The sequence below is a fragment of the Eubalaena glacialis genome, chromosome 3, assembly GCF_028564815.1.
Source record: "Eubalaena glacialis isolate mEubGla1 chromosome 3, mEubGla1.1.hap2.+ XY, whole genome shotgun sequence".
NCBI classification, from domain to species: domain Eukaryota; kingdom Metazoa; phylum Chordata; class Mammalia; order Artiodactyla; family Balaenidae; genus Eubalaena; species Eubalaena glacialis.
The window spans coordinates 80,832,887-80,854,352 of record NC_083718.1 but is presented as its reverse complement, the minus strand read 5'-3'; the positions used below and the strand labels follow the sequence as shown (position 1 = coordinate 80,854,352).

General features: G+C 47.5%; 2 protein-coding genes across 6 annotated transcripts in view; one reads left to right on the top strand and one right to left on the bottom strand.

Annotated features, from left to right (window-relative positions):
- The first annotated feature begins 11,182 nt into the window (after window positions 1-11,182).
- On the top strand, window positions 11,183-12,298 carry RXFP4 (relaxin family peptide/INSL5 receptor 4). The gene is given in 1 exon segment (XM_061185909.1): window positions 11,183-12,298. A coding segment is annotated over 1 exon segment (1,116 nt).
- A 3,024-nt stretch (window positions 12,299-15,322) lies between these two features.
- Window positions 15,323-21,466, bottom strand: part of ARHGEF2 (Rho/Rac guanine nucleotide exchange factor 2) — a 40,848-nt gene continuing 34,704 nt past the window's right edge. For all 5 annotated transcript variants that reach the window (XM_061183315.1, XM_061183316.1, XM_061183319.1 and 2 more), the window contains 9 exons: window positions 20,756-20,823; window positions 19,617-19,817; window positions 19,118-19,237; window positions 18,921-18,988; window positions 18,744-18,779; window positions 18,488-18,538; window positions 17,839-18,282; window positions 17,407-17,590; window positions 15,323-16,791 (listed from right to left, as the gene is read on the bottom strand). In XM_061183315.1, coding sequence (XP_061039298.1) covers window positions 16,718-16,791; window positions 17,407-17,590; window positions 17,839-18,282; window positions 18,488-18,538; window positions 18,744-18,779; window positions 18,921-18,988; window positions 19,118-19,237; window positions 19,617-19,817; window positions 20,756-20,823 — 1,246 coding nt within the window. In that variant the 3' untranslated portion in view covers window positions 15,323-16,717. The remainder of the gene's footprint in view (window positions 16,792-17,406; window positions 17,591-17,838; window positions 18,283-18,487; window positions 18,539-18,743; window positions 18,780-18,920; window positions 18,989-19,117; window positions 19,238-19,616; window positions 19,818-20,755; window positions 20,824-21,466) is intronic.

Sequence of the window (21,466 nt, the reverse complement as noted above, 5' to 3'; positions counted from 1 at the left end):
CACCTCTGTCTAGTTTCAAAACTTTTTTCATCACCCCAGAAGAATACCCCATACTCAATAAGCAATCACTTCTCATTCTTCCCTGTCTCCCATCCTCTCATAACCATCAGTTGGCTTTCTATCTCTATGTATTTACCTATTTTGGATATTTCATGTAATCATACAGTATAGGTGTTTTGTGTCTGTCTTCTATCACTTAGCATGTTTTCAAGGTTCATCCTAATTGTAGCATGTATCAGTACTTCATTCCTCTTTGTGGCTGAATAATATTCTATCAGATGTATATACCCCAATTTACTTATTCATCTGTTGATGAGCATTTGGGGTTTCCACCTCTTGGCTATTGTGAATGGTGCTGCTGTGAACGTTCATTAACAAATATTTAAGTATCTGTTTTTAACTCTTTAGATTTTATATCTAGGAGTAGAGTTGCTGGGTCATATCGTAATTCTAGATTTAACTTTTGTGGAATCACCAAAACAAAGGGCTACAACATTTTACATTCCCACCAGAAATGTATAAGCGTTCCTATTCCTCCACATCCTCTCCAACACTTATTATTTTCTGTTTTTGTTGGTTTGTTTTTATATATATCACCATCCCAATGAGTGCAAAATGATATGTCATTGCGGTTTTCATTTGCATTTCCTTAAGGACAAATGATCTTTTCATATACTTGCTGGCCTTTTGTATATCTTCTTTGAAGAAATGCACTTTCACTTTTGAATATAATGTTTCCTTCTGATAAATATTATTTGTAAATGTTTAGGAAATTTTCTTCTATTTCAATTTTATGAAGCACTTTCATCAAGAATGAGTGTTAAGGACTTCCCTGGTGGCACAGTGGATAAAGAATCTGCCTGCCAATGCAAGGGACACGGGTTCGATCCCTGGTCCGGGAAGATCCCACATGCCACAACTACTGAAGCCCGCATGCCTAGAGCCCGTGCTCCGCAACAAGAGAAGCCACCGCAATGAGCCCGCGCACCACAATGAACAGTAGCCCCCGCTCGCCACAACTAGAGAAAGCCCGCGTGCAGCAACGCAGCCAAAAAAAAAAAAAAAGAATGAGTGTTAAGATTTAGCAAATCTGTTTTTGGTAGGTTAGTTTTTTCTTTAATGCATATTGTAAACAGCTCTGATGCTACATTTCCTAAGATTGAACTCTCCCTCCATTTTGGAATAAACCCTTCTTGACCTGCTGAATTTGATTTGCTTATGTAGGCGAGGAAGAGTAGCTTTTTCCTCCTACCCTTTTTGGTTCTTGGCTGAGTCTCTGTAACAAAACACAGATTAACAAGAGAAGAGAATACAAATTTATTTAACACAGTATAAGTTTTATGTAACACTGGAGGCTTCATAAGGAGATGAAGATCCAAAGAAATGGTTAAACCTGAGAGTTGGTTTTTTTTTTTTTTTAATTTAGTTATTTTTGGCTCCGTTGGGTCTTCGTTGCTGTGAGTGGGCTTTCTCTAGTTGTGGCGAGCGGGGGCTACTCTTTGTTGCGGTGCGCGGGCTTCTCATTGCCGTGGCTTCTCTTGCTGCAGAGCACGGGCTCTAAGCGTGCGGGCTTCAGTAGTTGTGGCTTGTGGGTTCTAGAGGGCAGGCTCAGTAGTTGTGGCGCACGGGCTTAGTTGCTCCGCGGCATGTGGGATCTTCCGGGACCAGGGATTGAATCCGTGTGCCCTGCATTGGCAGGCGGATTCTTAACCACTGTGCCACCAGGAAGTCCAACCTGAGAGTTTTTATACTAGGTTTAATTTAGAGTGGAAAGTCATGGAAAAAATATGAAAGGACAGAAAGGGATGTGAGCTAACAATGGTAATTTGGGGGAAACTTAGAAAAGCCTGTTTGTTCAGATTCTTGTTAGTGTCCTTCCATTTTGGAAATAAGGATGCTCCTTTCCTCTGGGTATAGGGAGGGCACCTCTCACATGAGGGTCTGATGACCTGCTTCAGGGGAAGTTCAGAAAGCCCTTCCTACACCTGTTGTTTCTCAAAGTCCTTCAGCTGAAAATATTCAGTGTGCCAAGTTGTCAAATTTTGTGGTAGTGTGTCCCGAACCCGTAACAGCTATTCTGTTTTTGAGTTTTGCATCTGTGTTCATAGGTGACGTCTTGGTACTTTAAAAAATCAAGTTGTAGATTTATTCCAGCTTTGAAAAACTAGTTGGCAGCCCTTTCATTTTTTTTTCCTATGCTCTAAAATACTTTGAATAACTTAGATTTTTTTTTTTTTTTTTGAAGGTGGAACTGAACTTGCTTACAAAATCATCTGGATCTGGAAGCTTTTTAATGATAGATATTTGAAAATCTTTCACATTTCTTATGTGGTTATTCATCTGTTCAGAATTCTTACTTTTCTTGAGTTAATTTTAGTCATTTAAAAATCATCCAGGGGCTTCCCTGGTGGCGCACTGGTTGAGAATCTGCCTGCCAATGCAGGGGACATGGGTTCGAGCCCTGGTCTGGGAAGATCCCACATGCCGCGGAGCAACTGGGCCCGTGAGCCACAACTACTGAGCCTGCGCGTCTGGAGCCTGTACTCCGCAATGGGAGAGGCCACGGCAGTGAGAGGCCCGCGCACCGCGATGAAGAGTGGCCCCCGCTCGCCGGAACTGGAGAAAGCCCTCACACAGAAACGAAGACCCAACACAGCCAAAATTAAATAAATAAATAAATTTAAAGATCAGCGGTGAAAGGAAAACTTCCCAATAAGCAAAAATGATGTAATCAAATGTTTTGACTAAGGAACTCCCTCCACATCTAAGGATGTGAGTCAGCAAACTGGTGCTGGGAATTCACTCATGTCCTCAAACACACTGTCACCCACCCCTACAGTATCAATGGAATGCTTGCCCTACAACGCTGGTGTGCTGAGCTGAGGGATGTAAAATAACTCTGAGGATTTGACCAATATATGGTGCTGATATGCTGGAGGATACATTGTATTTTCTCCCTTTTAATTAAGAAATTTTTTGTAATTGTGTTTTCCTCTAGTAATGTACATCAGATGCCTGGGTGCTTATTTTCTAAAAGGTGTAAGATGGAGCTAGTCTGCAAAGAGAAGCAGGAGACTGGAGCAGGTGCGCTGAGAGAAGCAGAAACAGGAACCAAATGAAAAGCAAAAGGAATAAAACTTGCTTCCCGAGGGCTGTACTGTATTGTCTTCCCATTATCTCACCTGAATCCACTCAGATCTACTGAGACTCTAAAAATGCATTCTTGGCTCTACTCGTTCATGCCAATATGCCCACCCGCTGCAGTGAAGATAGGAAAGAGAAGGCAGGGTTAGGTAGGCAAAACGGTGAGGATTTTTGAAGGACTCTGGTATAATAAACATCAACCTGTCCTTAGATACAGGTTTCAGCACTAGAAGTAACTCAAGGGGGTTTCTGTTCCTTGCAATAAAAGAGGAACTGTAGAAAACCCAAGAGGAAGAGAATGACTGATGGAGCGGGATCTGGAAAGAGAAGGGTTTAAGAACAGATATAGAGATTGCTCTTGGACAGGAAGAGGAATACTTCTTCCTGGGAATTAAAAAAATTCCCACAAGCTCAAAGAAAAACTGATTTGATTATTCTGTAGCCATCAGAACCTATTTTAAATCTGTTGAATCAATGAACAACTCACCTTAGTGAACACCGTCCAGTGTCAGCCCCTCATTTCTCAAAGTCAGACAATCTTCAACCAATCAACAGCAGTCTCATAAGAGTAATCATGTTCTATGGATGATATCTATCTAGTTATACCTCTGAAAATCCACCAGTTCCTGAACTCCAGCTTCCCCAAATCCTGTAGCTAGAAGATTTACAGTCTGCTCTGCCCATAGAGATAATGTCTGACTAACATGTCTCTCTCTTACTGTAGTAAGCAATAAATTTAGTGAACATTTCTGGTTCCTTCTGCCATAAAAAATACTATTTACTGATCTATCTAGCATTCCCTTCTGCTTGAATCAGGGTGCTTCTCATAACAAATAACAGAAAACCTAACTCAACATGTCTTGAACAATAATAAATGTATTCTCTCTCATAGCTACAAGTCCATAGATGGTGTACGCTCAGCTTCTCTGCTCTGCCTGCCTCCATGGGAAGGCTTTGTCCTTAGACTGGCTTCCTTCATGCTGACAAGATGATGGCCAACACCAACTGGGGCACGTGTTTCTATGTTTAGGTCCAGCAAGAGAAAGAAATCCTCTCTGCCACTCCTAGAATAAAAATCCTTCCCCCAGTTCAGTCTGATTGGACCAACCTGTGGACTAATAACACTTACCAGGATAATGTCACGTGTTGATTGGCTTAATCCTCGACTCTTGAACCAATTACTGTCAAGAGGATGGTTACATTGTGATGGGCTTAAGCTAATCAGGATCCACTCCTAGAGCTGGAGATGGAGTTAGCTTTCTCCAAGTCATCTGGGCTCTTGAGGAATGGATACCGGAACAGAATTAGGGGAGGAATGGATACTGGAACAGAATTAGGTTCTTTAGAAAGGAAGAGGGGGACATGGATGCTATGAAAGCAACCAACATGGTCACAAAGCTACTGGACCTTTCCTTCTATGAGCTTACCCATAACAACTTTCCACTGAAACCTTCTAAGTCTAGATCTTCAAGACCAGGTCTCTTTCCAGACCATGTAGTCAACTGCATATTGGATCACTATACCCAAATGTTCACAAATTTTTCAACCTCCTTTTCCTCCTGTATTTTCTAATGCCAATGCTGTACATCTGCTATACATCGATCCAGCCACCCATTCATGTACCCTCCATGTACTTAATTCCCCAAGCTTATACACTGGTGGTCATTCTTAATTCCTCCCTGCTCTTAGTCACTTTACATCCCCAGTCACTTGATTCTATTTCCTAAACATAATCCATATTTCTTCCCTCCTCTACTTCCTAACTATCCCAGCCCCTGTTGACAAAAGCCTCCTAATTGATATTTCTTCTCCTACCATTCTCAACCTCCTTGAATGGTCTTTCACATTGTCAATAGATAGATAATTTAAAAAAATAAATCTGATTCTTTCACTGTTTAGATTAAAAGCTTTTAGTGGCTTCTTATTCTACAGGATAAAATCCAAGCTTCTCTGCCTGGCCTAAGGTCCTCCATAACCTCATTATTGCCTCCTCCACCCATCTTTCCTGGTCTTTTCCTTGGTACACACACTATTGTGCCAACCATGCTGAAACACTTGCATTTCCCCAGATTCTGCATGCAGTTGCATACCTCCATGTCTTTGATCATACTGTTCCCATCACCTGAAATGCCCTTTCCCTGGACAAGCATCTACTGATATTTCAAGGCTTAGTACAAAACTCATCTCTGTGACTATCCCAGGTAAAGCTAAACACCTCTTCCGTTGTAGTACCTTGGAACTCTCTATTAAATCTTTAGTATAGTACCTTCCATGCTGTATTTACAAGTATTGTTTATGTTGCCTTTACTAAGAGTGAGCTCTTTGAGGGCAGGAGCTATGTCTTAATCATCTGTGTGTATCCCAGGGCTGCATGGTGCCTGTCACTTACCAGATGCCCAGGAAATGCATTTTGGATGAATATATGAAAGATCAAGCTGATCAGGGACATGTAAAAAGATTTTCATGCATTGCCGAAGCCTCATTCTGAGGCTGGAAACTGTAAGTTGTAGTCAGATACCAATGTTAGTATAGAGTATAGCAGGGTATCCCACCAAGAAATTGACTAGCAGTGTCCATTACCGAAGACTTAAACTCTGTTTGGTTTTAGAACAGTGGCCCCGGAAAGAGCCTCTGCTCATCTATGTGTGTGGGGACGCATCTGTCCCATTCCTTTCTCAGGAAGGTGAATACCTGACATCTGAAATGGAAACCTACCGTTCATGTAGGGGGCCTTAGAAGACAGAAAGGCTAGGATGCTCAGAGCCACAGCCTGGGATGCCCAGTGTGGGGCACTCTAGAGTGAACCTGGCCCAGAGCAAATGGAGTCAGCAATGAGGCTGTCCTGTTTCAGAGGGGCACACTGCTAGGATTGGAGGCTGGGGCAGGCAGGACTTGGCTGCACTGTAGATGGACCTGGAATGTTGAACAGATGGAGGAGGAACAGATGCTTCAGTGAGGCAAACGGGAAGGGACAACCATGGCCTGGCAGCCATCAGGGCTCTTTCCTCCATGCTTGCTGTTGCATATAGCAGTAATCCATTCCTTTTAATTGTTGAGTACCATTCCATTGTATGAATATACCACAATTTATTCCTCCATTCACTTGTTGATAGAAAATTAAGTTATCCATTTGAGTTGTTTCCCATTTTAAGCTACTTCAAATAAAGTTGCTATGAACACTGGTGTACAAGTCTTTACGTGAATGTGTACTTTCATTTCTCTTGTGTAAATGCCTAGGAGTAGAAAGACTAGGACATATGGAGTTATGTTTAACTTTTTAAGAAAATGTCAAATTGTTTTACAAAGTGATCATATAATTTTTTATTCCCATCAGCAATGTATGAAAGTTTTGGTACCCTACTTCCTCACCAACTCTTGGTATGGTCAGTTTTTTTTTTTAGACATTCTAATAGGAATGTAGTATTATCTCTCTGTGGTTGTACTTTGCATTTCCCTAGAGGCTAATGATGTTGAGCATCTTCTCATGTGTTTATTTGCTATCCGTATGTCTTCTTTGATGAACTATCTGTTCAAATCCTTTACTCCTTTTACAAAATAAGGTTGTTTTCTTATTATTGAATTGTGAGAATTCCTTAGATATTCTAGATGCAAGTTTTTTTTTTTGTTGTTTGTTTGTTTGTTTTGGCTACACCAAGCAGCGTGTGGGATCTTCCGTGACGAGGATCGAACCCATGCCTCCTGCAATGGAAGCACGGAGTGTTAACCACCGGACCGCCAGGGAAGTCCAGATACAAGTTCTTTATAAGATCTATGATCTGCAAATATTTTCTCTTAGTCTGTGGCATATCTTTTCATTCTCTTAACAGTGTTTTTCAAAGAGCAGAAATTCTAGGCTTGTGGTTACTGAGGGGGAGTGGGGATGGGGAGGGATGGATTTGGAGTTTGGGATTAGCAGATACAAACTATTATATATAGAATGGATAAACAACAAGGTCCTACTGTATGGCACAGGGAACCATATTCAATATCCTGTAATAAACCATAATGGAAAAGAGTATGAAAAAGAATACATACATATGTGTATATATGCGTATATACCCTGTGTGTGTGTGTGTGTGTGTGTATGGTTGGCCAGAAAGTTCAGGGTTTTCCATTAAGATGTTATATATATCTGAATCACTTTGCTGTACACCAGAAACTAACACAACATTGTAAACCAACTATACTTCAATTAAAAATAAGCTAAAAAAAAAAGAAATTCTTAATTTCAATGAAGCCCAATTATCAATTTTTTGCTGTTACAGATTGTGCTTTTGATGTTGTATCTAAGAAATTTTTGCCTAACCCAAGGTCATAAAAAATTTCTCCTTTGTTTTCCTTTAGAAGTTTTGGAGTTTTAGGTTTTACATTTAGATCTATGATCCATTTTGAGTTAATTTTTGTGCATGGTGCGAGGTAGGGACTGAAGTTCTCTCATGCACGCTGTTTTTTTTTTTAATGTGGGCGTTCAGTTGTTACAGAATCATTTGTTGAAAAGACTATGTGTTCTTTAGTAAATTGCCTTTGCACCTTTGTGGAAAATCAGTTGACTGTAAATATGTGGGCCTATTTCAAGACTCTCAATTCCACTGATTTATATGTCTATCCTTTTGCTAATACCACACTGTCTTGACTACCGTAGCTTTAAAGGCTTGGAATTGGATACATGAGTACTCCAACTTTATAATCTTTTTACTTAATTGTTCTGGCTATTTTACAAAATCGTTTGGCTATTTGCACTTCCACATGAATTTTAGAATCAGCTTGTCAATTTCTTTTAAAAAGGCTGCTAGAATTTTGACTAGGATTGCATTGAATCTACAGACCCATTATGAGGGCAACTGACATCTTATTATTGAGTCTTCAAACTCATGAACACAGTATACCTCTCCATTTATTAAGATCTTCTAAATTTCTCTCAGCAGTGATTTGTAGTTTCCAGTGTACAAGTATTGGTACATCTCTTGTCAGATTTATCTCTAAGATTTTTTATTTTTGATGCTCTGGCAGCTTCATCTTAATGTGGAAAATAAAAGAGATGGATCACTCTCACTGCCTTTGCAATTTTTCTGTAAATATAAAGCTCTTCCAAAATATAAAGTTGAGAGAGACAGAGATTGATTCAGAAGTTGCCCTTTAGCACTGAAGCTGCCCATGCCCCTTAACCAAGACTGGAGGATTTTCTCCAGTAGCTCTTGACAGACACATGAAGTAGTAGAGGTGGTGGCTGATTGGGTTGATGTGAGGTTAGAGATCTGGGTTAGGCGCAGGTCCCCTCCTCCTGCCACTTGTAGTCCTCCAAGCAGCTAGTCTCAGTCTCCACTGTCATAAATACAAATGCCAAGATCCCTTCTCTTTATGCTCTGTGGAGGGATAACTCAGTCTCTTCTGCTACCTCCCCCAATTCCTCTTTGCCTAGGCTTTGGAGTGCAGGACAGGGATGTGGGGCTGAAAAGACATGTGGACGAGGGAGGGGAGGGTATTCAGGTGACTGAGGGGAAGGCCCAGATGTTGGAAGTCCCTTTTATGAAAGGGAGACACTGTAATCTACCACTACAGGTCCTTGGATTCTGAGATAGAAAATGGGGCTGGAAAAGTATGGCTCTAGAGGGTAATATGAACGTGAGAGATGGCAAAAGCATTTCTGTTGGGTCCAGTGCCTCCTCTTCCTCCAGCAGTTGTGGGGGAAGAGACCATGGAAAGCAGAGTTGTCGCTATCCTTCTGTCCATATCCTGCTGCTCTTTCCTTTGGCGCTTCCCAAGGGCAGGGTTTGGCACTTCTGGCACTCCGGAAGGGGAAGAGGTTAGAGGTGGAAAGAAATGCCCAAAGGGTTTTGTGATGTACTGGAAAGAGCTAGATTCTAGGAGTCAGAAGACTTTTATCTCAAATACTCACTCTGCCACTACTTCCCCTGTGGCCTTGGACAAGTCACTTTCACGCCCTATAAAATGAGAAACTGAACTAGATGATCTGAAAAGCCCACCCATTTCAAAAAGCTTATTATATTTTATGAGGATAGGGACCATATTACGTTTTCATCTCCCCAGCATCTAGCACAGTGCCTGGCACATAGTAAGTGTTCAAGAAATGCTGTCATTAGTGAATGAATGGATGAACCAAGGAACAAACTAACAAAATACTAAAATGAAGGGGCCCAAAGTGAAGTTCTTAAAGTTGGTCAGTTGGCGGCACCACCTCTCTACATAACCACAAAGGAGTGTTGATAGTCTCAGACCAAGGGAAAGGATTTAGATTAGAAAAGAATAAAGGTAAAAAAAAAAATGATCAGAGGACCGGATATTTCAAATGGAAAGCAGAACCCTGAAATTCTGACCCAGCTCCTGTTTTCCAAGCCAAGAGACAATAGGTCCAGTGCATTAAAAGACATCGTGGCTGCCAGATGGACAAGGTGATACCGGATGGGTGGAAGAGTAAACATGGCCCTGAGAGAGGGAGTGATTGGCACAAGTCACACAGGAGCAGTCCCTGAGGCCAGGAGGTAGCCCCTGGGGCTCACCTGAACTTGGGCTGGGCACTCCCCTTCGGCCACCCCCTTCACACCCATCCCTTGCTGAAGGACCCAAACATCCTGGCATCCAGTCTGAATCTCTTTCACCCCTGGGTCTCTCCTATAGGGTTCATCAAACCCATTGTTGATTATCCTGAAAGGGCCCCCTCTCCTCCCCTAGCACTCAAGGGAACTGAACGTCAAACATCTTAGTTAGCTAGCAGAGGACAGGAAGGTGCTGAATATTTTGAAAAAGCCTCATTCTTTTATCTACACCCTGCCCCTCACCCCACGTCTTCTATTTTCCCCCATCACTGCAAATTCTGCAAAGGATAAGGATACGGGCACAAAAGGGGAGGACCCAATGATGCACTTTTTCCATTTAGGACTGAGATCATGGGGAGACAGGATGAGGTGTGGTAAGGGTATATCTCAGAATCCACAGCTCTGAAAGGGGGTTTGGGGGTTGGAGGAGAGAGTAGGGGTACCACTGACCTCTGTCTCCACAGATTAGAGTAGGAAAGGGTGAAATGGCAGTGGGAGTGGTAGAGGTTACAGGACTTCTTAGCAAGAAGAGAACTGAGGGCATGCCCCAGGCCTGCTCAGGTCCTCGTAGGCTGTGTTCCCAGTAGGGAGGGAGCAGGAAGCTGTGACTTCCTCTCCCCTTTTCCTCCCTGCCCTTAGCCTCAAAGTCACTTGATGCTGCAATGAATTCCAACCTGTGTTTTAGTTGGCACTGTTCCCTGGGCATGGTGATAATAGCTGCTCGGTACCTTGCTCCCTTGTGCCACAAACACCCCCAACTTTTCCTTTGAAATAGTCATCACTCATGCAAATAGCAATGTATAAAGTGCTTTTTCATGTGTTATCTCATTTTACTACACCAATCCCGTAAAGCAGAGACTTTTACCCGAAAAATTTAAGCTAGGAAACTGAGGCTCAGGGGAGTAAAGTCACACAGCGAGTGAGGCGCAGATCTGGGACTCCAAAACTTCTGCTCTTTCTCTCTCAAATACCTATTCTGATTCCCTGCCTCCATGCTCCCTCCCAAGCCCCTTCCCCCTGGCTCCAAGGGAGCATTTTCTGCAGAGAAGGGGGCCCCTGAACACTGTTAGGATTAGAGGGGGCTCCAGTTTGGTTCCTGTCATCCCTGAGATGGGGTATCTGTGGCCCTCTCCCTGGAGTGGAAGCTTGGGGCTGCCCTGCATTGTGGGATCATTCTCCCTCCCCCCACCCTCTTCTGCATAGAGCTCTACACAAACACAAACACATTTATCCCAATGTTCAGGTTCTCTCTCACTCTGCCCCACCCACCACCAAGACCAACAGAGAAGAGGCAGGTAGTCCCTCCACCGCCCGCCCCCTGAGGTGTGGACGTGGGCTGGGCCTCCAGGCAGCCAGAGGCCCCGAGAGAAGCAGAGAAGCGCTCAGATCTACACCATCCTGCTGAGAGCCTTAGGTGGCCCCTGCCAGTCTGGCAGGCACCCCTGGCCCCTCTGCCCAGCACCACCGACGTCTGATGCCCTGCGATGCCCACGCCCAACACCTCTGTGCCCCCGCCTGCTTTCTGGGTCAACACCTCTGGAGGCAGTGTGCTGAGTGCTGATGAAGCTATGATGCCTGTTGGATTCCTAGCCCTGAGGGTTGCCCTGGCCTATGGGCTCGTGGGGGCCATCGGCTTGCTGGGAAATTTGGCTGTGCTCTGGGTTCTGGGTAACTGCGCTCGGCGAGCCCCCTGCCCACCTTCTGACGCTTTTGTCTTTAAACTAGCTTTGGCAGACCTGGGGCTGGCACTCACTCTCCCCTTCTAGGCAGCCGAGTTGGCACTGGACTTCCACTGGCCCTTCGGAGGTGCCCTCTGCAAGATGGTCCTGACAGCCACCGTCCTCAACATCTACGCCAGCATCTTCCTCACCACGGCGCTGAGTGTTGCCTGATACTGGGTGGTGGCCATGGCTGCAGGACCCGGCACCCACCTCTTGCTCTTCTGGGCCCGTGTGGCCAACCTGGCTGTGTGGGTGGCAGCTGCCCTGGTGACAGTGCCCACGGCTGTCTTTGGGGCCAAGGGCGAGGTGACTGGCGTGCGTCTGTGCCTGCTGCGCTTCCCCAGCAGGTATTGGCTAGGGGCCTACCAGCTGCAGAGGGTGGTCCTGGCCTTTATGGTGCCGCTGGGCATCATCACCACCAGCTACCTGCTGTTGCTGGCCTTCCTGCGGTGGCAGCAACAGCAACGGCAGGACAGCAGGGTCGTGGCCCGCTCCATCCACATCCTTCTGGCCTCCTTCTTCCTCTGCTGGTTCCCCAACCGCGTGGTCCCTCTTTGGGGTGTCCTGGTGAAGTCTGACCTGGTGCTCTGGGACAGCACTTTCTACACCATCCATACCTATGTCTTCCCCATCACCACCTGCCTGGCACACAGCAACAGCTGCCTCAACCCCATGCTGTACTGCTTCCTAAGGCGGGAGCCCCGGCGGGCCCTGGCAGACACCTTCAGGGATCTGTGAGCAAGGCTGTGACCCCAGGGCCGGGGCTGGGTAGAACAGGTGGCCCTAAAGGAGGTGGGCAGGCGGTGGATGAAGAGCACCCCTTGGGAGGGTGGCCCTTCTACCAGGCTTACCAACCTGGACAAAGGGACACCTGGGTGAAGGGGGCAAGGTAAACCCCCTCCTCTTTGTGGGGATCCACGCATCCTAGGGAGAGAGAGGTTGGCCTCTCTGCCACGATGCAACACCCTCAGGGAAAGTCTGACCTTTGATCCCCAACTCTGGCTATGGGGGAACAGGGAGGCTGGGACCCAGGTCAGGGCTGGGTATGACCAAGTGGAAGTCTCCACGTGGAGATGGGAATGATGAGGATCTGAGAATAAACCTCTGGAGCATCCACAAAGTGTCTGCACCTTTCATCTCAGTTCCACCTCCAGGTCAAGGTGGCCCAAAGGATTCTTTGCCCCATTTCTGCCTTCTGTGAGAATTCCCAGGAAAATTTCCCTAAGGGTTCTAGACTAATTGGGTCATAGGTCAGTGCCTATCTCCCTCTAGCCCCTCCACCCTCCCTCCCTCACCTCAAATGGGGTGTACCCTTGTCCTTCTCTGGTGCTGGGGCCAAATATGCCCTTCTCCTCTGGCCACCTCTACCTTCTTACCATCTCATTAGTGTCTACAGAAACTTGGTGCCCACAGACACCTCAGCTGCAAAAGCTGTAGTTCTCCCTGCTGTGTGTGGGGTCTTGCTGGATCCCTAGCTCCAGCCAAGCCTGGAGTGCAAACCCCTGTTGCTGGCTGGGAGTACCCATGTGTCTCTCCTTAAATCAGGATTTGGAGGGAGAAGTGAAGATAAGGACAAGCTGAGGATGTGGGTGGGGCATAGGGAGGCAAGAGATGCGGAAGGGGGTTGGGAGAAGAGGAGGCTGAATGTGCAGCTAGAGGAGTGGGAACCACGGAACAGGTGCTAGTCTTCCTCCTCCCCCAAGGGCTTAGCTCAGAGCATCAAATCGGGTGTCAGAACACCTGGATTCACATCCTAGGTCTGACACTAACCAGCTGAGGGACCTCGGTAAGTTACTTTACTTCTCTGTACCTGTTTTCTCAATTTAAAATGGGCTGTTAAGGATTTAACAGTGCCTGAAATAGAGTTTTAGCTGTTATTCTTACACCCCATGTAAAATGGAGACAGAGAGAAGAAAAAAGGAAGAAATAAGGGGGCAACTGGGAGACAGGGACAAGGAGCCATAAAGGTCTTGTCTGGAATTTTTACATGCTCTGGAGTGAAATGAAAGTTTTACATAAGGAACTGAGTGAGGGGTTGGCCCCTCAGGCCCCTCTTGAAGGTGTGCACTCCAGGGCAGGGGGTTCCCCTTTGGTTTCTGTATCCATAGATACCCAGCAATGATAAATGCTAGCCATCAGAAGGGACTTTCGGGGGGGGGCAGCCCCTGGGAAGGAGGGAGGTGGCAGAGGGAAAATGGGGTGCAGCTCCCACTGCCATTGCCCCACCCCAAGGTCTGACATGTCTTGAACCCAGCTGGGCACGGCACCTCCTGAGTGGAGCCCCCTCTGGAGGGGGCACCGCCTGCACCAGCTCCATCCAGTTGCTGAACAGAATAGGCTCTAAAGAGCCGCCTAATTCACACCATATTAAGCAAATGCTAAAGAGATTTAATTAGCCTCTTGATGTTTAATTTCCTTTGTTTGATAATGTTTAAACGGTTCCAAAATCCACATCTATTCCCAGCCAATTCAGGATGGAAAATCCTCCACCACTCAAGTGCCCCTCTTCCCACCCCCTGCAGCTCCTCTGATGGCCCTGCTGGGGCTCCAGATATTGGCTCCTCTGGGGGCATCGCTGCTTTATGGGCTTTATGGGACCCGGAGGTAAATATTGACAAAGTTTAAACAGGTCCAAGTCAGAGGTGAATGAATGCATGCAGACCCACCCTTTGGGATAGGAGAGGAAGGGGAGGGTGCAATGGAAAGGAGGCATTGCTGTGGCAAGAAGCTGGGTCCTGGCTCCCTGGAGCTCAAGCCAGAGGGCTGTGAAACTGCCAACAGGGTAGACAGAGAGTAAGACTGAGTTTCCAAAAATGGAAATAGAGAGGGGACAACGGACAGAATGGGAAAGATGTGAGAGAGGGACTAATCTCAGAGGAACTACCATGTCAGAGAAATGTGTGTCTTGTTTTGGGATCAAGGATGAGGAGGGAGTTTCAGTCCAGGGGCGGCAGGAGGGACAGAGCAGCTCTCCTGTGAGCTGTGGGATTCTCGGAACCCACGCTCTGGGCTCTGCGTCCCCAGGTTTCCGTTACCCTCCTGACCAGCATCCTTCACTGGATCTGTAAGAACGCTGGAGGAGCCTGCATTCCCTTTCCTGGTGGTCTTTGGATGCTAACATCCCCCTGCTCTGCCTTTACAGCTTTGGGTCCCAGCTGCTTCCCGCTGACGTGGCAGACAGCTGCTGAGCCATGGGCCATCGTGTTGGAAACTTTGGAGCTCTGGTGTTTTTTGGCAGAGTAGCCGAGGAGGGGAAGTGGAGGACTGCAGCTAGGAGGGCTGGCCCTTTCCTGGCTCCTCTGCTGGGCTGGCAACCCTCTGCACCCAGGTTTCCCTGTCTATGAAATGAGAACAATTCCTACCTCACAGATTCCATTATGGATGAGAAAGCACCTTGTCAAGGCCAGATGCTGATGGATGAGAATTACAGGAGTGGAGGGTGCTGGCTGCACCCCCAAGCCTGCCCCCCACCCCAGGTGATTTCAATTCCTCTTTCTAGCTGAGGTCATGGGCCCCATCCTTCCCATCTTACCCCATGGGCTCCAACAGAGGTCTGTGCACTATGCCAGCATTTATACAACTCTAGACTCTCTCACCCCTCCCCCTACAGCCCCCGAGCAGGGTATTAACCAGAAACAGGAAGCAAAAAATTAACCAAAAACAAGAACTGAAACCTACTTAATCTCTCACTGCCTCTCAAAATGGCAAAGAGCAAATGAGCAGCTCCTAGGAGGGGAACCGTCTTTAAAAGGTTAAACCAGGGCTCTGGCACTGCGAAGAACAAGGGCAGAGTGAGGGCTGAACCTGAAAATGAATGACTCTGGGGAGAGGCTAACAGGAACTGTGCTGAAAGGGAGGGAAGGGGGCAAGAGGCTGATGCAATTCCTGAGCATGGCATGCAAATGAGATGAAAACAAGTTTTTTAATGTTGGAACCTCCAACAGCCACTGGAACCTAAGTGCCCCTTCATTATTATCCTTGTATTTGTGAGCGTCAAAGATGACAACAAAACAAGGTTGGCAGCAGTTTCTTTTGTTAGCGCCCCCTGTCTTCAGGGAGGCAGTCACCCTTCCTGGGAGAGGAAGAGGCTCCTTTTGGAGGAACACACGTCATTGCCTGGCTCTCCCCCTCACCAGCACCCTCAGAACTGGCAGACATTAACAGACAGTACTTCCTGGGGTTCCAGGACTTTAATTTTCCCCGTTTTATCTTTTTTTTCCCTTTTTCTTTTTTTTTTTTCTTTTTTTTTTTTTTTAAACAATCAAATTTGCAGAAAACTGGCTGGGGCTGGCAGGCACTGGGGTTGGCGGGGGGAGGTCCATTGAAAAATCCCCCAAATTCACGCAGAGGTTTCAGGTCATGGTTGCTGAGGTGGGGGATGAGGTCAGGGTTTGTAGAGATTTCCCAACTCACCCAAGAACTGTTTTTCCAAATGGCTGGGGAAGAGGTCAAAATGCGTCCCCCAGTACTATAGATGAGTGGAGAAGTCATTGTTCCCCCCATCCCTCAAGTTCTTCCGAGATGTAGAGATAGAAGGCTGCGATTTCTAATTGCCTACAATCTTCTCTTAAAAATATAAAACACGTGCAGTTGGCTTTGGTACAAAAAAGAAAACAACAACAACAAAAAAACATTCTGGTCCCTGTGAGTTTTTCCCCTCACCCCCCAACAAACCATTATGGCCACCTCAACCTGTGTTCCATCAACTCTAGGAAGCCAGGTTATCTCCCTGGGGTTTCCATAGAAGACAGAGAGAAGGGGGAACAGCAGTAAGAGGTTGAGGGGAAGGGGAGAGGGACATGGCCCTGACCACAGCCCTTCCTGAAGGGGCAGTAGGGTCTTATGGCTGCAGCCTCTCCTCAAAGATGGGTGTTGCTCAGGAGGGGTGTCAGGGCTAGAACCCAGCAGCTGCACAGTTAAGCCTGAATAAACCCCAGTAGTGTTAAAGGACAAGGCCCCCTGATCCCTATGGCTTGGTTCCCATGTCCCTGGTCCTCTAAATCTCCCCTCTCCCTCCATAACTAATAAACAATAAATAAATAAATTTTCCTAAAGTAGAGGGAAGAAGGCATGAAAAATTGGCATCTGCAGTGTAGCTTCTGGATGCCACCAGGGGGCACTGTGGCCTAATACCCCCAGCTTCCTAAATGGCCCCCTGTGTCCAAGGATCCCAAGAGCTGGCAAGGACAATCAGCAGTTCTTTCAAATGTTCCCTCGTCATTGGCAGATTGGAGTCCCCAGGTTTGCCTCCCTCAGTAATGTTCTTCAGGGGGACACGGGGTGGGGGGAGGGGCCCCCTTAGCTCTCTGAAGCTACAGGCTCCCCGTCGCGGCTCTCAGTCTCTTCTGGGATGTCCTGCATTCGGGTGAAGTCTGAAGGAGGACGGGGCAAAGTTAGTGAGTGAACAGATGCTCCCGTGATCAACTGAACCCCTACACTGACGCCTCCCCGTCTGTGGGCTGAGGAGCTCAGAGAGCTGTGAGGGAGGGCAGAGGTCTGTAATCCTTGAGTGAGGGGAAAACCTCTGTCAACAAAGTAAGGTATCCACACCTAGGTACTTGGTAAGTATATGGAGACACAATTTGATTAATAAAATACAAAATATGTTAAGATTAGTATTACCTGAAGTCACAGTAGCTTTGGGTTATTTTGTATTTCCTGAACCAACTATAAGAACTTGGAGGGCTTTGAAATTTTTTTACTTTGAAAATCTACTTCTGCTTGAAAAGGTTGGGAATCATGGACTTACTGGAGCAGAGGCCCCTACATTCTTTGCTTCCTAGAGTTCCACTTCCCGTCTACCAGGAGGCAAAACAGGAAGTGCTCTGTGCCCCTCCCAAGAGTTACTGTAGACCTCAGTGGTTGGTTAAGGACCATCCTAAATGTTCCCGTGCTTTAGGATGCAGGCTCCATTTGGAAACCACAGCCCAAGGGTCTGTACCCAGGTTACATCCCATTTCCATTCCATGTCTCCACCAGGATCTCACCTCGTGGACTATGGGGCGGAGACAGACGGCTGCTACCTTCCTCCTCGCTGCCGGTGTCGGGGTCACTGCTATCTTGCAGCCGCTCATCGGGGCTGCCCAGCTCCTGCCTCTCTCGATCCTCAAAGGGTCGATGGACGGAGCGAATAGTCACAGGCAAATCCAGGCGGTCGTGGCCTCGGCTGGGCTGTGGACAGCAGGCCAGAAAAGCAGGAGGCCAGGGAGTGAGCAGTGTGAAGACTCAACTCTCAGCACCTCTACCACTGACTGATTTCTTTCCATACCCATCGCAACTGTTCAGTCCTCCCATCAGTATCCTATACCCTTCAAGTCTGATGCCTGATGTCATTTGGCCTCAAATCTCCAATTCCTTTCTGGTTCTCATGGACCCTGATGTCCACCCTGATGTCATTTCACTACTTCAAGCTTCCTTACCTGTGGGGGGGTGAAACTCAAGTACAGGGCATCGCCTGCAGGGAGGCTACGCCGCCTCGGATCCAGAGGCCGCCGGGCCCAGGGGGCTTCAGCTGGGAGTGGATCCGTGTGGCCCAAGGCGGCCAGCTGCCTGCGAGCCTCTTCGGCCTCCCGCTCCAGCAGGGCGCGGGCCTGCTCGCTCTCTCGGAGCCGGGCTTCCAGGCTGCCAGCCTCTGTCGCCCGCTCTTCGCCGAGGCGTCGGCAGCGCCGTAGCTCCTCCTGCAGCAGCGTGTGTTGCCGCTGCAGCAATGCCAGTTCCGTAGCCTGCTTTTCAGGAGCCACAGGGGCAGCCCCGGCTCTGCCAGCCTCCCCATCCCGGGAGTTGGCTCGGGTCAGCTTCTCCCGCCGCTCGGGGCCCTCAGGGAACCGGGCTTCCATCAAAGTGTCCTGCTGGGCCACAGCCGCCTGTGGGTGGAATGGAGACGGAGGGGTGTATCAGGACCCCGTTTCTTCTACCCCTCACCCTCACTCCCCAGGGCCCAGGTCATGATTCCTGGAGAGCTCGAATCGGGAAGGCTTAGAAAGGCCTGTTAGGATGATTCTGTCCCACCTAAATGGGCAGCTCGGGTCTGGCTCCTCCCCTTCCCATTCTAGCCCTTGCCTCACTGACCTGTAGGCCATGTAGAAGTCCATAGAGATTGACCAATCGCTGCAACGCTTCCTGAGGACAGAGGAGAGGGTGGGAACAGAGTCCAAGCTTCAGGATGGGAGAACTGCCCAGAAGTTGAATAAGTGTGGGCGTGGGACAATAAGACTGCAAGTACTTTGAGGTGTACACTCCCCCTCCCAACTCCAAACTGGGCTCTAATTTCTCAGATGAGAGTACCCCTCCTTCAGTCTCCTATATCATCACATTCCCATCTCACCTCCTGGGGAGATCTCAGCTGATTTCCATTTCGATCCTGCAGAAACGGGCAAGGATGGGGAATCAGCAGACACACAAGTCCCTGGTGCCTGTCCCTGATAGCTCTGAGTCAAGGATCTATAGGGCAGCTGTCCCTTTCCCTCTCTCTAGCCAAGTCCTGACACCTCCTGAAACCCACCTTCTGGCTGGAGTCTGAGTCAGCTCTGCAGAGCTCAATGGAGCCATTGAAGGTTCTGGCCTCACCATCTGTTGAGAAGGGGAAAAGGATGGGCCGAACCACTTCCCCAGCACCCCGATACCACTCAGTCCCTGGTACCACCCCATTCTCTTTAACCCCTCCCACGTGCTACCTTGGTCCCCTGCCCTGGCACTCACTGGCAGTGACTCCAGGACTCGTGTTACCACCGCTGTCCGGTTCCACGGACAGGGCTGGTTCCCGGGGTGTCAAGAGCAGCTCCACTCCAGGCCCCACCAGCAGGTCTTTCAGGCCCTCCACTGCGGGGAAAGAAGAGGTGAGGACAGCAGCAACAGAGAATCCTGCGGGGGACGGGAGGGGATGCCGTTCGCTCAGTACACGGAACATGCAGGCATCTAGGGGAATGGCCCCTGCACATGTAGTGGGGTCTCACTGCCACCACCACATACAAGGCAAAGGTCATTAAAGGTGCCCAAGGGGCAGCACAAGTACGTGCAGGATGAGAGATGTCAAACAGCAGCAAGGACCATCTTCCCCCGCAAGCAACAGGCACTCAGGGGAGTTATGGCCTATGGGGCTGACGTCCCCCTAGTCTGTGTGTGTCCAGGTCTAGCCACGGGTCCATATCTTGGGATGGTGAGTGGATGAGTCTGGACTCTTCCCTAGGAGCTTCCTCACCCTCACGGATGGCATCCTGCAGCAGCCGCTCGCCACGAGGGGACTCGAGGGACTCAGAGCGGAAAAGCCCCCTGGGCAGGGTGGGCAGGGGCATCCCGCTGCCGCCATCCTCTTCCACCTGGAAGTGGGTCATCTCGGCAAACAGCCCAACCTTCTCCTGCAGCAGCTCCACCAGTGCCCGGTCTTTCTGCTGCAGCTCCACTGTGGATGAGAAACAGGTGAGCACCCGGAAGAGCCAGTAGTGGAGGGGCAGCCCCAGGGGTCAGGGGCCAGGCCTGGGCAGAGTGGCAGGACTTAATTTTGATTTTTTGGCATTTATGAAAAAGAAAATAACTTTTTTTTGGGAAAAGTAACACGTACTTTTGTTTTAAAAACAAAAGTAAAACAATGTGTGGCAGGGACTGCAGGCTGTCCACCAATTTTCATTCGGGCACACGGCTGCCCAGTTACACTCGATTTCCCAGCCTGGCTTGCAGCTAGGCATTGGCACGTGACTAAATTCTGGCCAACAGATGTGAGAGTCTTCCAGATCTGCCCTTAAAAAAAATCGGTATAAACTCTCCTTGTTCTTTACCCCTCCTTGCTAGCTGGGACGCAGATGTGATAGCAGGAGCTGGAGTAGTGATGAAGACACAGACATAGAGGACATAGAGATGGGGAATCTTCACATTGAAGAGGGCAGAGCTGCACAACTACCCTGTACTTCCCACTTCTGGACTCTTACGTGGAGAGAAATAATCTACCTCGTGTAACCGACTGATTTTTGTTAATCTTTTTGTATAGCTGTTAGATCATACCCCAATTAATATAAGGCCCTATAGTAAAAAAGTAAGTTACTATCTTAACCCTGTTATTCCTAGTTTCCCTGCCCAGAGGAAGCCACAGTAATAATATCTTATCTTCCTAGAGATATTGCACACACATATACAAAATACATATGACATATATCTATCCCCAATATTTTCACATCAGTGGTAGCATATACTTTACAGTGTTTTAAACCTTGCTCTTTTCGCTTAACAATATATTTTGGTTATGGATCTACATCAGCCCTCATAGAGCCATCTCACTTTTTAGACAGTATTCCACTGTGTGGATATATCATAAATTATTTAAACAAACTCTGTGGGTGGACTTACTCTTGATACGCCGCAGGTAAGCCTCATCCTCTGTCTCAATCAGGGGGAAGTCCTCCCTGGATGGGCATCTGGAGGGATAACAGGTTGGGTGGGGTTTGGGGAAGGAAGTCAGGTTACACACCAGGAATCTGCCTACCCTCCTTCCCAAACGTGCTTATTTCTCCCTGGTAAGGCTCATCAGCTCCACGCCCTGGCTGCATCCACTCTTGACTCTCTCCTTTTCCTAGCACTGATCATCTGCATCTACTGGTCTGTCCCTCTCCAAAGGTCACCTGGAGAGGTAGCGTAGTGCAGAGGGACAACTACAGTTTTTGGCATCAAGCACCCTGGGCTCAAATCCTGGCTCCACAATTTACCAGGTGGTAACTCTCTATTTCCTCATGTGAGAAATGGGGACAATATCTTCCTTACAGGTTTTCTGTGAGGATTAAATGAAATAATGTACCACTGCTTTGAACACGGCAGAAGCTCAATAAATCAATTATAATGAATAATATTATTTTCACAACTACAAATATTAATATTATTAATAAAAAGGGCACTATAGATCTATCATCAATGGGACAGGTACTTTGCCTTGTTTTCCTAGAATAGGTAATTTCATACTTTGCACGCATTTCTGAAAAATTTGTTCAAAGTCTTAACTGCAGAAGTAAAAAAAAAAAAAGGTTTACATAATATAAAGTAGAGAAGAATCCATTCTCTGAAAGC